General features: G+C 38.3%; 2 protein-coding genes across 2 annotated transcripts; both read left to right on the forward strand.

The window, feature by feature from the left end:
- The first annotated feature begins 6,441 nt into the window (after window positions 1-6,441).
- Window positions 6,442-7,078, forward strand: LOC107491233 (uncharacterized). Its single transcript, XM_016112039.1, has 2 exons — window positions 6,442-6,705; window positions 6,755-7,078. The coding sequence occupies exons 1-2, from the start codon at window positions 6,442-6,444 to the stop codon at window positions 7,076-7,078; spliced, it is 588 nt and encodes a 195-aa protein (XP_015967525.1).
- A 54-nt stretch (window positions 7,079-7,132) lies between these two features.
- On the forward strand, window positions 7,133-7,525 carry LOC107491222 (uncharacterized). The gene has a single exon (XM_016112028.1). The coding sequence runs from the start codon at window positions 7,133-7,135 to the stop codon at window positions 7,523-7,525; it is 393 nt and encodes a 130-aa protein (XP_015967514.1).
- Window positions 7,526-12,068: the final 4,543 nt, after the last annotated feature.

Below are 12,068 nucleotides of genomic sequence, written 5' to 3' on the forward strand. Positions count from 1 at the left end.
ACCACACTCAGTGCTTGTTTGGGCGCCATTATTTTGATAAAAAATATCTTTTTTCAATGAAAAATGATCTTTTTTAATTTTTTTGCGTGTTTGACAAATTTCGAGTAGTAAAAGTAAAAGCACTAGAAAAAACTAGAAAAACATCTTTTTTGAGAAGCTGTAGTTTACATCTTTTTTTAAAAGATCTTTTTTCCTTAAAAAAAGATGTTTTTTCATGTAATAAATAAACAAAAAGTACTTTTATATTGTTATATCCAAACATAATTGATAGATAAAAAGATCTTTTTGTATGAGATACCCAAACATGAAATTACTTTTACTTTTCCATAAGATCTTTTAAAAAAAGATAACTCGAAAAAAGATTTTTTCTTAGAAGCTCACCCAAACAAGCCCTCAACCCCAAACACAACACACATAGCTGAAGAGAGGTTGAAGAAGAGAGTGAGGGTTTCCATTAAAATACTATTCACATCTCATTTCAATCCGCCATATCTCGAGCTACAGTGCTCCGATTCGCATGCCGTTGGTGGCTACGCAAAGCTCTCACCAAGCCCATCACTTTTATTTAAGCATTGTGATAAGTTTCTCGAAATTTCCCTTCCTTCCTGCTGCCCTAAGAAATTCAAGTTTGATGAGTGATGATTTTGAGAAAACCTTGTGTTTTGGTTGTTTAAGTGCTACTCCTTAGTGAGGAAATGTTGGGTTCTAGTGCAAATTTCAGTGGAGAGATAAGATTGTCAAGAACCCTAGTAAAATGATTAATTTTGAGTATTAATTTTTGATTTATCTAAAATGTGTGGTATTAGCTTGAATATTGGAGCTTGTTGGTGAGTGTTGATGCTTGTTATAGATTCTTGGTGACTTGGATTGTGGTTGGAGGCTCATTTTGCACTCAATTTGAGTTTTGGTACATATTGAGAATCGGCCAATGTATGTTTTCAATTTTCTCTATGTAGTATATAATATTTCTGGACACTTAGGCTAGTGACCCGTAGGATAGGATTGAATTAAATTGGTTGTTGGAAATTGTGGTATGATGATGTGTGATAATTTGATGATTTGGGATTGTTGATGAATTGATGAGTTTTGGCTATTTTGATGAATTATGATGTAATGTTGATAAAGTGATGTTGAAGAGTGAGATGGAGGTTGAATGAGTTTAATTATGATGATTGATAATGATATGATGGTGATGAATGATTGTGTGGATTGAAAAATGATTTAATATGATATATGTGATGTTGAGGTTGATGATATGGTAATGTGGGTGATAATTTTGAATGAGGGGTGAATTATGACGTAAAAGGGTATATTTTGATGTAAAATTGAATTTGGAAGCATTTTGGTTTGATTTTGGTTGAGGATTGTGGAAAATTGAACTTTTTAAACTTTTGGTAAACTTAAAATTTTGGTGAACTTCCATGAATCATATCTTGAGCTACCTTGCTTGAAATTCTATGCTTTCTATACCAAATGAAAGATGATTGAACAAGCTTTAAAATGGATTAAGTTTTGTGGAAATCCGATTTTGGTAGAGGAAGATATAATTGTGGGAAGTTTGGTGTCAAAATTTGAAATTCTGCAATGTTGCAGAATTTTGTGCTTTCTGGTTTGTGTGCGCACGCATAGCCTTGTGTCCACGCACACTGATGGCGGAAAATTGATTCCGCACAAACTAACCGGAAAGTGTACCGGGTCGTATCAAGTAGTAAAACTCACAAAAGTGAGGTCGATCCCACAGGGATGGATGGATCAAGCAATTTTAGTTGGGTGATTAATCTAGTCAAGCTGAAAATTGGTGTTTTGAGTGAAATTTGATTAACAGAATGTAAATTGCAAGAAACTAAAGTGTTGAATGTAAATTACTTGAAACTTAAATGGAAAGAAACTCAAATGGATGAAACTTAAAAAGCAAGAAATTAAAAGAGTTGAATCTTAAATTGCAGTAAATGTAATTAACTGAATCTTAGAGTGCAAGAAAGTAAAATTACAAAATCTAAATTGCAGTGAAACTTAAATTGCATGAATTATAAAGAGAAATAGGTGCAGAGAATTAAATTAGCAGTAAACAATTACAATTAAAGTGAATTCAGAGAGATCTAAATTGAAGAAATTCAAAGAAAATTATTCATCAGGGATTGGAGATTTCATAATCCATCATGAATCAAATGGGTCTCAACTCCTTTCTCAATCATATGAATAGATCTATGGCGGATTGAAATTGATTGGATCCCAATTCCTTGGCAACCTAGTCTCTTTAATCATAATCAATCTTGCCAATTCCTTGATTTAATTGTCATGAGAAGAGTTAGAGCACATTCTCTTATTCATAAGCCACACAAATTCTCAAAACCTCAATTCCTCTCAAATGGTGTTGGTTAGGAGAATTGTGAAGGATAGATCTCCAATTCTAATGCAAGTGATTCCCCTTCCGAGGCTCACACAAGCATTCAGCTGAATTAAAACCCCTTCCGGAGTGAATAATTCACAATCAAAATAGAAGATATCCTATAGCTACACAAATGAATTGAGAAGAAAAAGAATTTCATTGATTCATTATGATTACAATAGAGCTCTTCCCCCCAATGAATTTAGGGTTTAGTTCATCATTTCTCAAGTAAAAATAGAAAGTCGAGAAAGTGCAGAAGAGAAAATACAAAAGAATTTCCGTGCAGAGTTTCCCAATTGTGGTCCCTGACTCTCTAGTCTTCAGATCCCCCTTTTCTAAAGCAAATTCTCCTCTATTTATACACTTTCCAATTCAGTCTTCAAGTCGCTCTCCATGAGAGCGTAGCACTCGCGCCAAGAGCGCTCTCCCATGCGTACGCATCATTCACGCATATGCGTCATTCACGCGTACGCATGGATTTCAAAATGTCACTTCCACGCTGCCGCTCTATCCACACATTTGCATGACCCTTCACAGATGTCACATCCACGTGTACTCGTCACCCACGCGTACGCATCGTTGGCCAAATTTTCAATCCAACTTTCAAAAGTATCGCAGACGCTCTTGGTGGGGAACGTAGTGCTCTTAGTTGAAGAACGCTGTTCCTTTTCACGCGTACGCATGATCCACACGTACGCATGGCCTTCCAAAAATTACTACTTTCACGTGTACGCCGTATCCACGCATTTGCATGATCCTTTAAAGGTGCCAGTTTCACACGTACGCGTCACCCATGCGTATGCGTCGCTAGCAAAACTTTCTTTGGTGAAGAATGTAGCGCTCTTTGAAAGAGAGCGTAACGCCAGGAGCCATGCTGCAGGGGAACGTAGCATTCTTCAAACAAGCGTAGGGCTAAGGTGCTCTTCCCCCTTCTTCTTTTCCACTTAATATCATCAAACAATTGCATCAAAGTTTTCTATAATCACAAGGTTTTGGCATCATTCATATCATCAAGTAATATTTGCATAAAATCTTATGAAAAAGCACATAAACAACCATGTTTAATTGAATCAAGGGATGCCTGAAATTCCAATCCAATTACTTTTTTATTGCTCAAGAAAGTGCGTGAAACCTAATGAAAACAAGTGAAAAATGCTTGTGAAACTAGCCTAAGATGACTTGTCGTCATACACCCCTATGATTTTTTGAACTTGTGCACATGCATAGCCTTGTGCGTACGCACACACTGGGAAAGGCTTTCTGTTTAAAGCGCTAGCACAACCTGTGCGCGCACCTAACCAATGAAGTTTTATAACCTATGCGCACGCACACGTTAAGAAGTGCGTTCTGTTGAGGGCGCTACCACACCTTGTGCAAGTGAACAGAATTGTGAAATTTTGTACTTGTGCGTACACACACCTCTATGCATACACACACGTTTTAAAAATCTCTTTGGGTGTGCGCACGCACACCCCTGTGCATACGTAGAAGCCCTGTTTTCCAACTTAAACTTTGTTTTCATCTATTTTACCTTCCCAACAAGTTTGTATACTTCTGTGACACTATTTTAAAACTCTTGGGCTCATTTTCGGGAATTAAAACATAGGCAATGTCTTAAGAGATTTGATTTGGTATTATTTTGAAAAGTTAGAAAATGGAGGCTTAGGATTCTGGTGTACTCAGGATGGGTCTGGTGAAATGAGAAGGGAGAAAGATACCTAAATTGAGAAATTGACAAACTGATGAGTTCGGAATGGAAATGTTGAATTGATAGTGGTTGAAATGAGTCGAGGACTCGAGATGAAATGATGGATCCATAATATACTGAAAATGTTTTCTGAAAACCACCGCATTACTGTTTATATTGAGATTGTTGAAACGCTATGTGCCTGGCAGGGACGGTGGTTAATCCCGCTGTCGAAGTAGTAGCGGCGGCGTAAGGATGGTGGTTAATCCCACTTACATTGAGATGTGAGGTCTGTGGCAAGAATATCCCACTCGCATCCCTTCGAATCACTAGAGTGTGCAGGCACAAAATCCTAGACGGTGTACCGAGTACCATATCTCTGGGGTTTCCAATCATGATTCTGAAGGGCGACATCTCCATGGAGATGTGTCGGGTTGGCAGTTGAACCGACAATGTGATATCACAACCAATAGGACAGGCATTCATCATATGCATCTTCTATCTGTTTGTTTTCTTTGCCGACTTGTAATTTCTTGCCTAATTGTATAACATGTCTAATTGTATACCTGAATTACTTGCTATATATGCCTATACTTGTGTTTTACTTGCATTGAAATTATCTGTGTTTTCTATTGGGATTGAGGAGGTTCAGAAGGCGGAGGCGATAGGATTGCATGGAGGATAAGTTGGTGAAGGCTGTGGGACAGCGAAGAACTGTTAGACTAGAAAATCCTTTAAGTTAGATTACCCTTTTTATACTGTTAAGGTTTTAAGTTATGTTACGATTTTAATTTATGCTTTACTATTTTAGTTATGCCTTAAGATGAATGTTGTGATGGCTATGAAGTTCTAGGATTGTCTCTGGCATTCCGGGGTCTTATATCTTACATCACTGAGCACTGTTACCATACTGAGAACCTCCGGTTCTCATACCATATTGTGTTATTGTTTTTTAGATACAGGTCGCAACTTCCTCGGTGAGTTGCTTGGTGGCGACAGAGCGGAGGATCTTCATTCTGTTTTGGAAGTTTTTTGATCTCTTTTGTTTATTCTTTCATCTTTTGTATCTTGTTTTTGACTAAAGGCTTATTTTGAGAGAGACACTTGTATAAGCTATTTTTACTGTCAAGTTTCTGTATGGTCTGTATATAGCTAGCCGGTTTAAACTTCGCGAGCCGTGGTTAGATCTTCATGCTATCATACTCTTATCTATTGTTATATTATATCTATATCTTGAGCTTTATTTTAGTAGCTTTGTGAGTACATTTTGGTGCTTTTCAAATCCTGTTTTTGAGCTATATCCTTCATCGGGCTTCTAGATTTTATTATTTCTTCTATATATTACATGTATGAGCTTAGAATTATTGTAACCTTTGATTAACCTTTGCTTTACGATGCGAGGTAAGGCTTAGGGTAATTAGGGTTTTACATTTAGTGGTATCAGAGCGGTTCGTCCTCGTGAGCCTGAGGGATGGACCGACTGTGCTTCATTATATACTCTGTATGTCTTTTCTTTTATGCTATTAGGTTATCTATTTGATATATGCATAGCATGCTTATTTGTGAGTGCCTGTTTGGGATAATTGAAGCATTACACTTTTGATATTGAGACTGATCACCTTGATATCGATTGCTTGATGTAGACAGGAACCCTAATGGCCACTCGCGGACGAGGTCGTCCACGTTCACGAGAGAGTAGGAATGAGCAGCCGTCCGATAACCATGCCGAATAAATGGCGGCAATGGCAAATCTAGCGAACACCATGGAGGCTAATGCTGTTGTGACTCTGCAAGCTGTGTAGAGGTTAAGCCAACCGGGTGGGAATGGAAATGGAAATGGCAAGGGAAATGCGAATGATAATGTTGAGGGAAATGACGATAACACAGGAAGTGCTCCGATGACCTTGGATACCTTTCTCAAGGTTCATCCACCAAGTTTTCGAGGTTCAACCAACCCTACGGAAGCGAACAACTGGTTCCAAGCCATGGAGCGCGCGCTGCAAGCCCAGCATGTCCTGAACAACCAATATGTAGAATTTGCTGCTTATCAGCTTTTGGGAGAGGCCCAACATTGGTGGCAAGCAGAATGCTGTTTGCTCTAGCTTCAGAATGCCGATATCCCTTGGGATGTATTCCAAACGGCTTTCTATAAGAAATATTTTCCTGAGTCTGCAAGGGAAGTAAAGGAGATGGAACTTATGCAGCTGAAGCAAGGTTCCTTGTCTGTGGCAGATTATACTAGCAAATTCAAAGAGCTTTGTAGGTTTTCTAGGGTGTGTCAAGGTGCCCCAGAGACCTATGAAAGCTGGAAATGTATTAAGTATCAGAGGGGCTTGAAAGATAGCATCATGACTATGGTGCTCCTATGGAGATTCGTACCTTCTCCGATTTGGTGAACAAAGTGAGGGTGGTTGAGGAATATGCAAAGACAGTTGTTTCGTCCAAGGACACTCATAGAGAAAACACTAGTAGGGGACGTGGCAAGTACTTTCAGAAAAGGGGGCAGAATTTCAAGAGAGGAGGACATGCGCCTCAAGGTCAAGGAGGCTTCAGAAAGAACACTCATAATCAGTTTCAGTATACTAAAGGGAGAGGAAATCAGAGTAAGCTTTCTCCAGAATTGACTTGTGTGCGTTGTGGGTGTTTTCATTCATATGACTCTTGCAAGATTGGTATAGGTGGTTACTTCAATTGTGGCTTGCCTGGTCACATTACGAGGGGATTGCACTCGTGGGAAGAACCCGAATGCGGGTCAGAGTCAGCACCAGGGGCGAGTGTTTTCTGTGAACGCCAATGATGCTACTAAGGCGGATCCTCTGATGAGAGGTAACTATTTAATTGGTGACAAATTCTTGATTGCATTATATGATATTGGAGCTTCGCATTCGTTTATTTCATTTGACAAAGTTGAGGAACTAGGCTTGAAAGTGTCAGAATTGGCATTTGAATTGCATGTACATACTCTGCATCAGACGGTTATGACTAGGTCAGGGTATAAGTAAGTAGGTTTCAAGCTTGAGGGTAGAGACTTTGTGCATAATTTGATTTGTTTACCAATGGTTGTGTTGGAGATGATTTTGGGATTTAATTGGTTGTCAAAGAATCGGGTTTTGTTGGGTTGCTTTGAGCGGTCAATTCAGTTTATGCCAGAAGGAGAAAATAGGGCAGTGATAGCTGAGGTGTATTACCTGAACTCTGTGATGGTGTACTGTAGTGGGGAAGAGTGTCAGGGTTATATCTTGTTGACTGCTAATGCTTTGGGTGATGCCCAAAACTTAGGTCAAATCCCGATAGTTAGAGACTTTCCGGAAGTGTTACCAGAAGATATTCCTGAGTTCCCACCTCAAAGGGAGATTGAATTTGCGATTGAATTGGTGCTGAGAGCCAGACCAGTGTCGATTGTGCCGTATAAAATGGTTCCGATAGAGCTAGATGAATTAAAGACTTAGTTGGAAGAGCTTCTGAACAAGAGGTTCATTCGACCGAGTGTATCACCTTGGGGAGCGCCAGTTTTATTGGTGAAGAAGAAGGATGGAGGAATGCGACTGTGTGTGGATTACCGACAGTTGAACAAAGTAACTGCGAAGAATAAGTACCCGCTGCCAAGAGTAGATGACTTGATGGATCAGCTGCAAGGAGCTGGGGGTGTTTTCCAAGATTGATTTCTAATTTTATACTTGAATTACTTACTATATATGCCTATACTCTTGATTTCTACTGGGATTGAGAAGGTTCAGAAGGCGGTGGCAATGGGATTGCATGGAAGATAGGTTGGTGAAGGTTGTGGGATAGCGGAGAACAGTTAGACTAGAAAATCCTTTAAGTTAGATTACCCTTTTTATACTGTTAAGGTTTTAAGTTATGTTACGGTTTTAATTTAAGCTTTACTGTTTTAGATATGCCTTAAGATGAATCTTGTGATGGATATGAAGTTCAAGGATTGCCTCTGCATCCCGGGGTCTTATATCTTACATCACTGGGCACTGTTACCATATTGAGAACCTCCGGTGAGTTGCTTGGTGGTGACAGAGCAGAAGATCTTCATTCTATTTTGGAAGTCTTTTGATCTCTTTTGTTTATTCTCTCATATTTTGTATCTTATTTTTGCTTAGAGGCTTATTTTGAGAAAGACACTTGTATAAGCTGTTTTTATTGTCAGGTGTCCGTATGATTTGTATATAGCTAACCGGCTTAAACTCCGCAAGCCGTGGCTAGATCTTCATGCTATCATACTCTTATCTTTTATTATATTATATTTATATCTTGAGCTTTATGTTAGAAGCTTCGTGAGTACATTTTGGCGCTTGATGAATCCATATTTGATGATAAATTTTGTATTGATTTGAGGGAATTTCATCACATAAACCCACATTTATTCAACCAAATAGCATACTTTTGTGTTCTCGCCCTAAATTGTGCTTAATTATGAAAACACGCTCATTTGTGCTTAATTTAGCTTACTTTATTTCCATTCGATACCTTGATGTTATTTGTGAGTAATTTCATATCAAAAAGGTACGAATGGCTTGGTGGGAATGGAAGAGGAGCATGCAATTGGGAGAAAGCATGAAGAAAACAAAGGAGAAGCGCACATCCATGCGTGCGTGCGCACAAGGATGCGTGCGTACGCACAAAAAAGAAATCAGCATGCATGCATGCATATAACGCTTTGTGCGTACGCACAAGTGAAAATACAGCAAAGTGTGCGTACGCACAGGTACTAGCCGTGCCTCCATTAAAAAGTCACGTGGACTCGCATTTTGGGGCTCTTTTGGCCCATTTTTGAAGGCTTGGATGCTGAAATCAAAGGCTATATGAAGGGGGCAACATCTCATTGATGATGGAAAAACAATTTCCACACAAACTCACCGGCAAGTGTATCGGGTCACATCAAGTAGTAAAACTCGTGTGAGTGAAGTTAATCCCACGAGGATTGATGGATCTAGCAACTTTAGTTAGGTGATAAATTTAGTTAAGCTAACAGTGGTGAATTGAGTGAAATTGAACTAACAGAATGTAAATTATAGGAAATGTAAAGTGCAAAATGTAAATTGCATCAAATGTAAAGGGATTGGGTGCTGGGAAATTAAAGGAAACAGAAATAACAGAGAGCAAGATTCATTAGAGATTGGAGATATCATAATCCACAATGAATCAAATGGGTCTCAACTCCTTTCTCAATCATATGAGTAGATCTATAGCGGATTGAAATTGATTGGATCCCAATTCCTTGGCGATCCAATCTCTCTAATCACAATCAATCTCACCAATTCTTTGATTCAATTGTCATGAGAATAGGTGAGGTACATGTCTCTCACCCATAAGCCACATTAACTCTCAAGATCTCAATTCCTCCCGAATGGTGTTGATCAAGAGAGTAGTGAAGGATAGAGCCTCAGTTCTAATGCTCATGATTCTCCTTCCGAGGCTCACACAAGCATTTACATATTCAAATCCCCTTCTGGAGTGAATGAATCATCAATCAAAACAAAGGTTATCCAATAGCTACACAAATGAATTGAGGAGAAGAAGAAGTTCACTCAATCATGTGAATTATAATAGAGCTCCTCCCCTAATGAAGTGGGGTTAATGGATCATCGCTGTAAGAACAGTTGTAGGAAAATTAAATTGCATGAAAGTAAAATTTCAGAAAAGGAAATTTCAGAAGAGAATAGCAGAAATTGAAATTGCATAAGCTAAATTGAATTCAATACTAAAATGTAAAAAAGTGCAGAAAGGTAAAAGTGTTTACAAGAGCCTTCTATTCTACTCCTACTCCTATTCCTACTACTACTACTACTCTTACTGTCTTCTCTCTGCCAGAGCCCCCTAATGAATTGAAACTGATGTCTTTATATAGGTTTTCCTAAATTACAAATTGAAATGAAATTCAAAACAAAATATAATTAAATGAAATTCTTATTCTAGATTATCCTTGTGGTCGTCATTGAGTGATCAGAGTGGGCTTGCTTACTTGTAGTTCAAATGGGCTTGGAATGAAGCTAATTTGAGCAAAAATGCACTTCCAGGTGAGCGTAGTGTTCATTTAGAGAACGGAGTGTTCGGGCACCCACGCGTATGCATGCTATACGCTTGCGCGTCCCTGGTGTTTTGGCTCATCGACGCGTACGCGTCCCTTGCAGCGTTCACTTTGAGAGCATAGCGTTCGCAAAATGAACGCTCATTCTACGCGTACACATCACCCATGTGTACGCGTGGATTGCAAATTCTTACTTCTACGCTACCGCTTAATTCATGCATTCACGTGCTTCTTCAAAAATGTCGCATCCATGCGTACGCGTCATGCACACGTGCGCGTCGATGGCTAAATTTCAAATCAAATTTTCAGAAGTATCGTAGGCGCTCATTCAAAGTGAACGTAGCGTTCATTGCTGGTGAACTTTGATCCTCCTTCCATGCGTACATGCCATGCATGCGTACGAGTAGATCTTCAAAAGTGTCATCATGCGCGAGCGCCTTGTATGCGTGCGCGTCACTTATGAACGTAGCGTTCATCAAATGAACGTAGCGTTCTCCTGCAGCTTGCTTCTTTGCTTTTTTTTTCTTTTCATCATTTTTTCACCTATCATCAATCAAACATGCCATCAAAGTCTTGGCATAATCATCAAATCTTGCATCATTCATATTATCAACTAAATCCTGCAAAAAATCTCATGAAAATGCATAAAATCAACAATGTATAATTAAATTGAGACAAGCATGAATTTCTCATCCAAGCACTTACTTCTTGCCTAAAAATGCATGAAATCCAAGCAAAAATAGATAAAAATTGCTAGTAAAACATGCAAAAGATGACATGTCATCACAACACCAAACTTAAACCTTGCTTGTCCCCAAGCAAGAAAAGAATCATGCAGTAAAGTTTGACAAACCAAGGTGAGAAGAGTAGCAATTTTTATGTTCATGGTTAGCTAGTTTTCTGTGCATGCAACAATCACAAAAGAAATTCAAATGATTGATGTTTCTATCTAGCTCATTTTATAAAATCTTTTCTTTATATTTCTTCCTTGAAGAAAGCTTTTCATTCTCCTCTTAGCTTCTCCTTTTGGGTGCTTTTCACCATGAGTTGAAAACAAAGCTACGACTCTAAATGCTTTGTTTTCAAGTATTACCACTTGATACATAAGCACCACAAGTATTTAATTAGAGGACTTCTTTAAGCTCATTTGTTTCTTGTCTTTACTCTCTATTTTTTGATGCTCAGAGCCTTGAGCTTTGAGGGAGTGCTTTTGCACTTGAGCCTAGCCTTGATTTCTAAGTGTTTTGTTTTCAAGCTTTTTGCCTGATACATAAACACCACAAGTATTTAACAAATAAATTTTCATTGGTACTCAAAGCCTTCATCTTTCTCAATCTTTCCCTTTTTCTTTTCTTGCCTTAACTATATTTGCTTCTTCAAGGTTTTCATGAATTCAAAAATTTCATAAAATGTCCTAGATGAGAACTTCAATTAATTAAATTCCAATACAATTGAACAATAATTAATCATACTAGCCTTCCAATACTTGTATGCCCATGCTAAGTTCTTCTTTAATTACCTTGTTTGTTTGTGATCATGATATTTAATTGCTTTTGAACTCACAAAACTCAAGTTGGTAGTCATAATGTCACAGCAACATGTTACAATCTAGCAATCAAACTATTCTTATTCACAATACACATGCATACAAAGAAGATAGAAGACAATCATGCAATTTAAAGTGCTGGAAATAAGTAGGAGGTAAAAGGAGCGTTACCACCTTGTAGTTCATCTTCACTATTGTTGTCCCTTTCCTCCAATTTTTCCCCTTCCCATACCAAACTTAGAATTCTTGCTTATCCTCAAGCAGCAATTAAAACAGTGGTGATGGGGTCTATGATGGTTCATGAGTGTCTTAAATAATAAAATGTCAATAGTACATGTGTTTAAGCAAGCAAAATTAAAAATAACATTGAAGGCACAGGAAACAGAGACATTGTGATTGCAAATAT

The sequence above is a fragment of the Arachis duranensis genome, chromosome 1 (assembly GCF_000817695.3).
Source record: "Arachis duranensis cultivar V14167 chromosome 1, aradu.V14167.gnm2.J7QH, whole genome shotgun sequence".
Lineage (NCBI taxonomy): Eukaryota > Viridiplantae > Streptophyta > Magnoliopsida > Fabales > Fabaceae > Arachis > Arachis duranensis.

What these genes read in the sequence shown, in the direction of transcription:
- LOC107491233 (XM_016112039.1), top strand. Translation starts at nt 6,442, where the DNA reads ATGGAGATTCGTACCTTCTCCGATTTGGTGAACAAAGTGAGGGTGGTT. An exon ending in TTTCTCCAGAATTGACTTGT is followed by an intron (nt 6,706 to 6,754) that starts GTGCGTTGTGGG and finishes AGATTGGTATAG; the next exon opens with GTGGTTACTTCAATTGTGGC.
- LOC107491222 (XM_016112028.1), top strand. Translation starts at nt 7,133, where the DNA reads ATGGTTGTGTTGGAGATGATTTTGGGATTTAATTGGTTGTCAAAGAAT.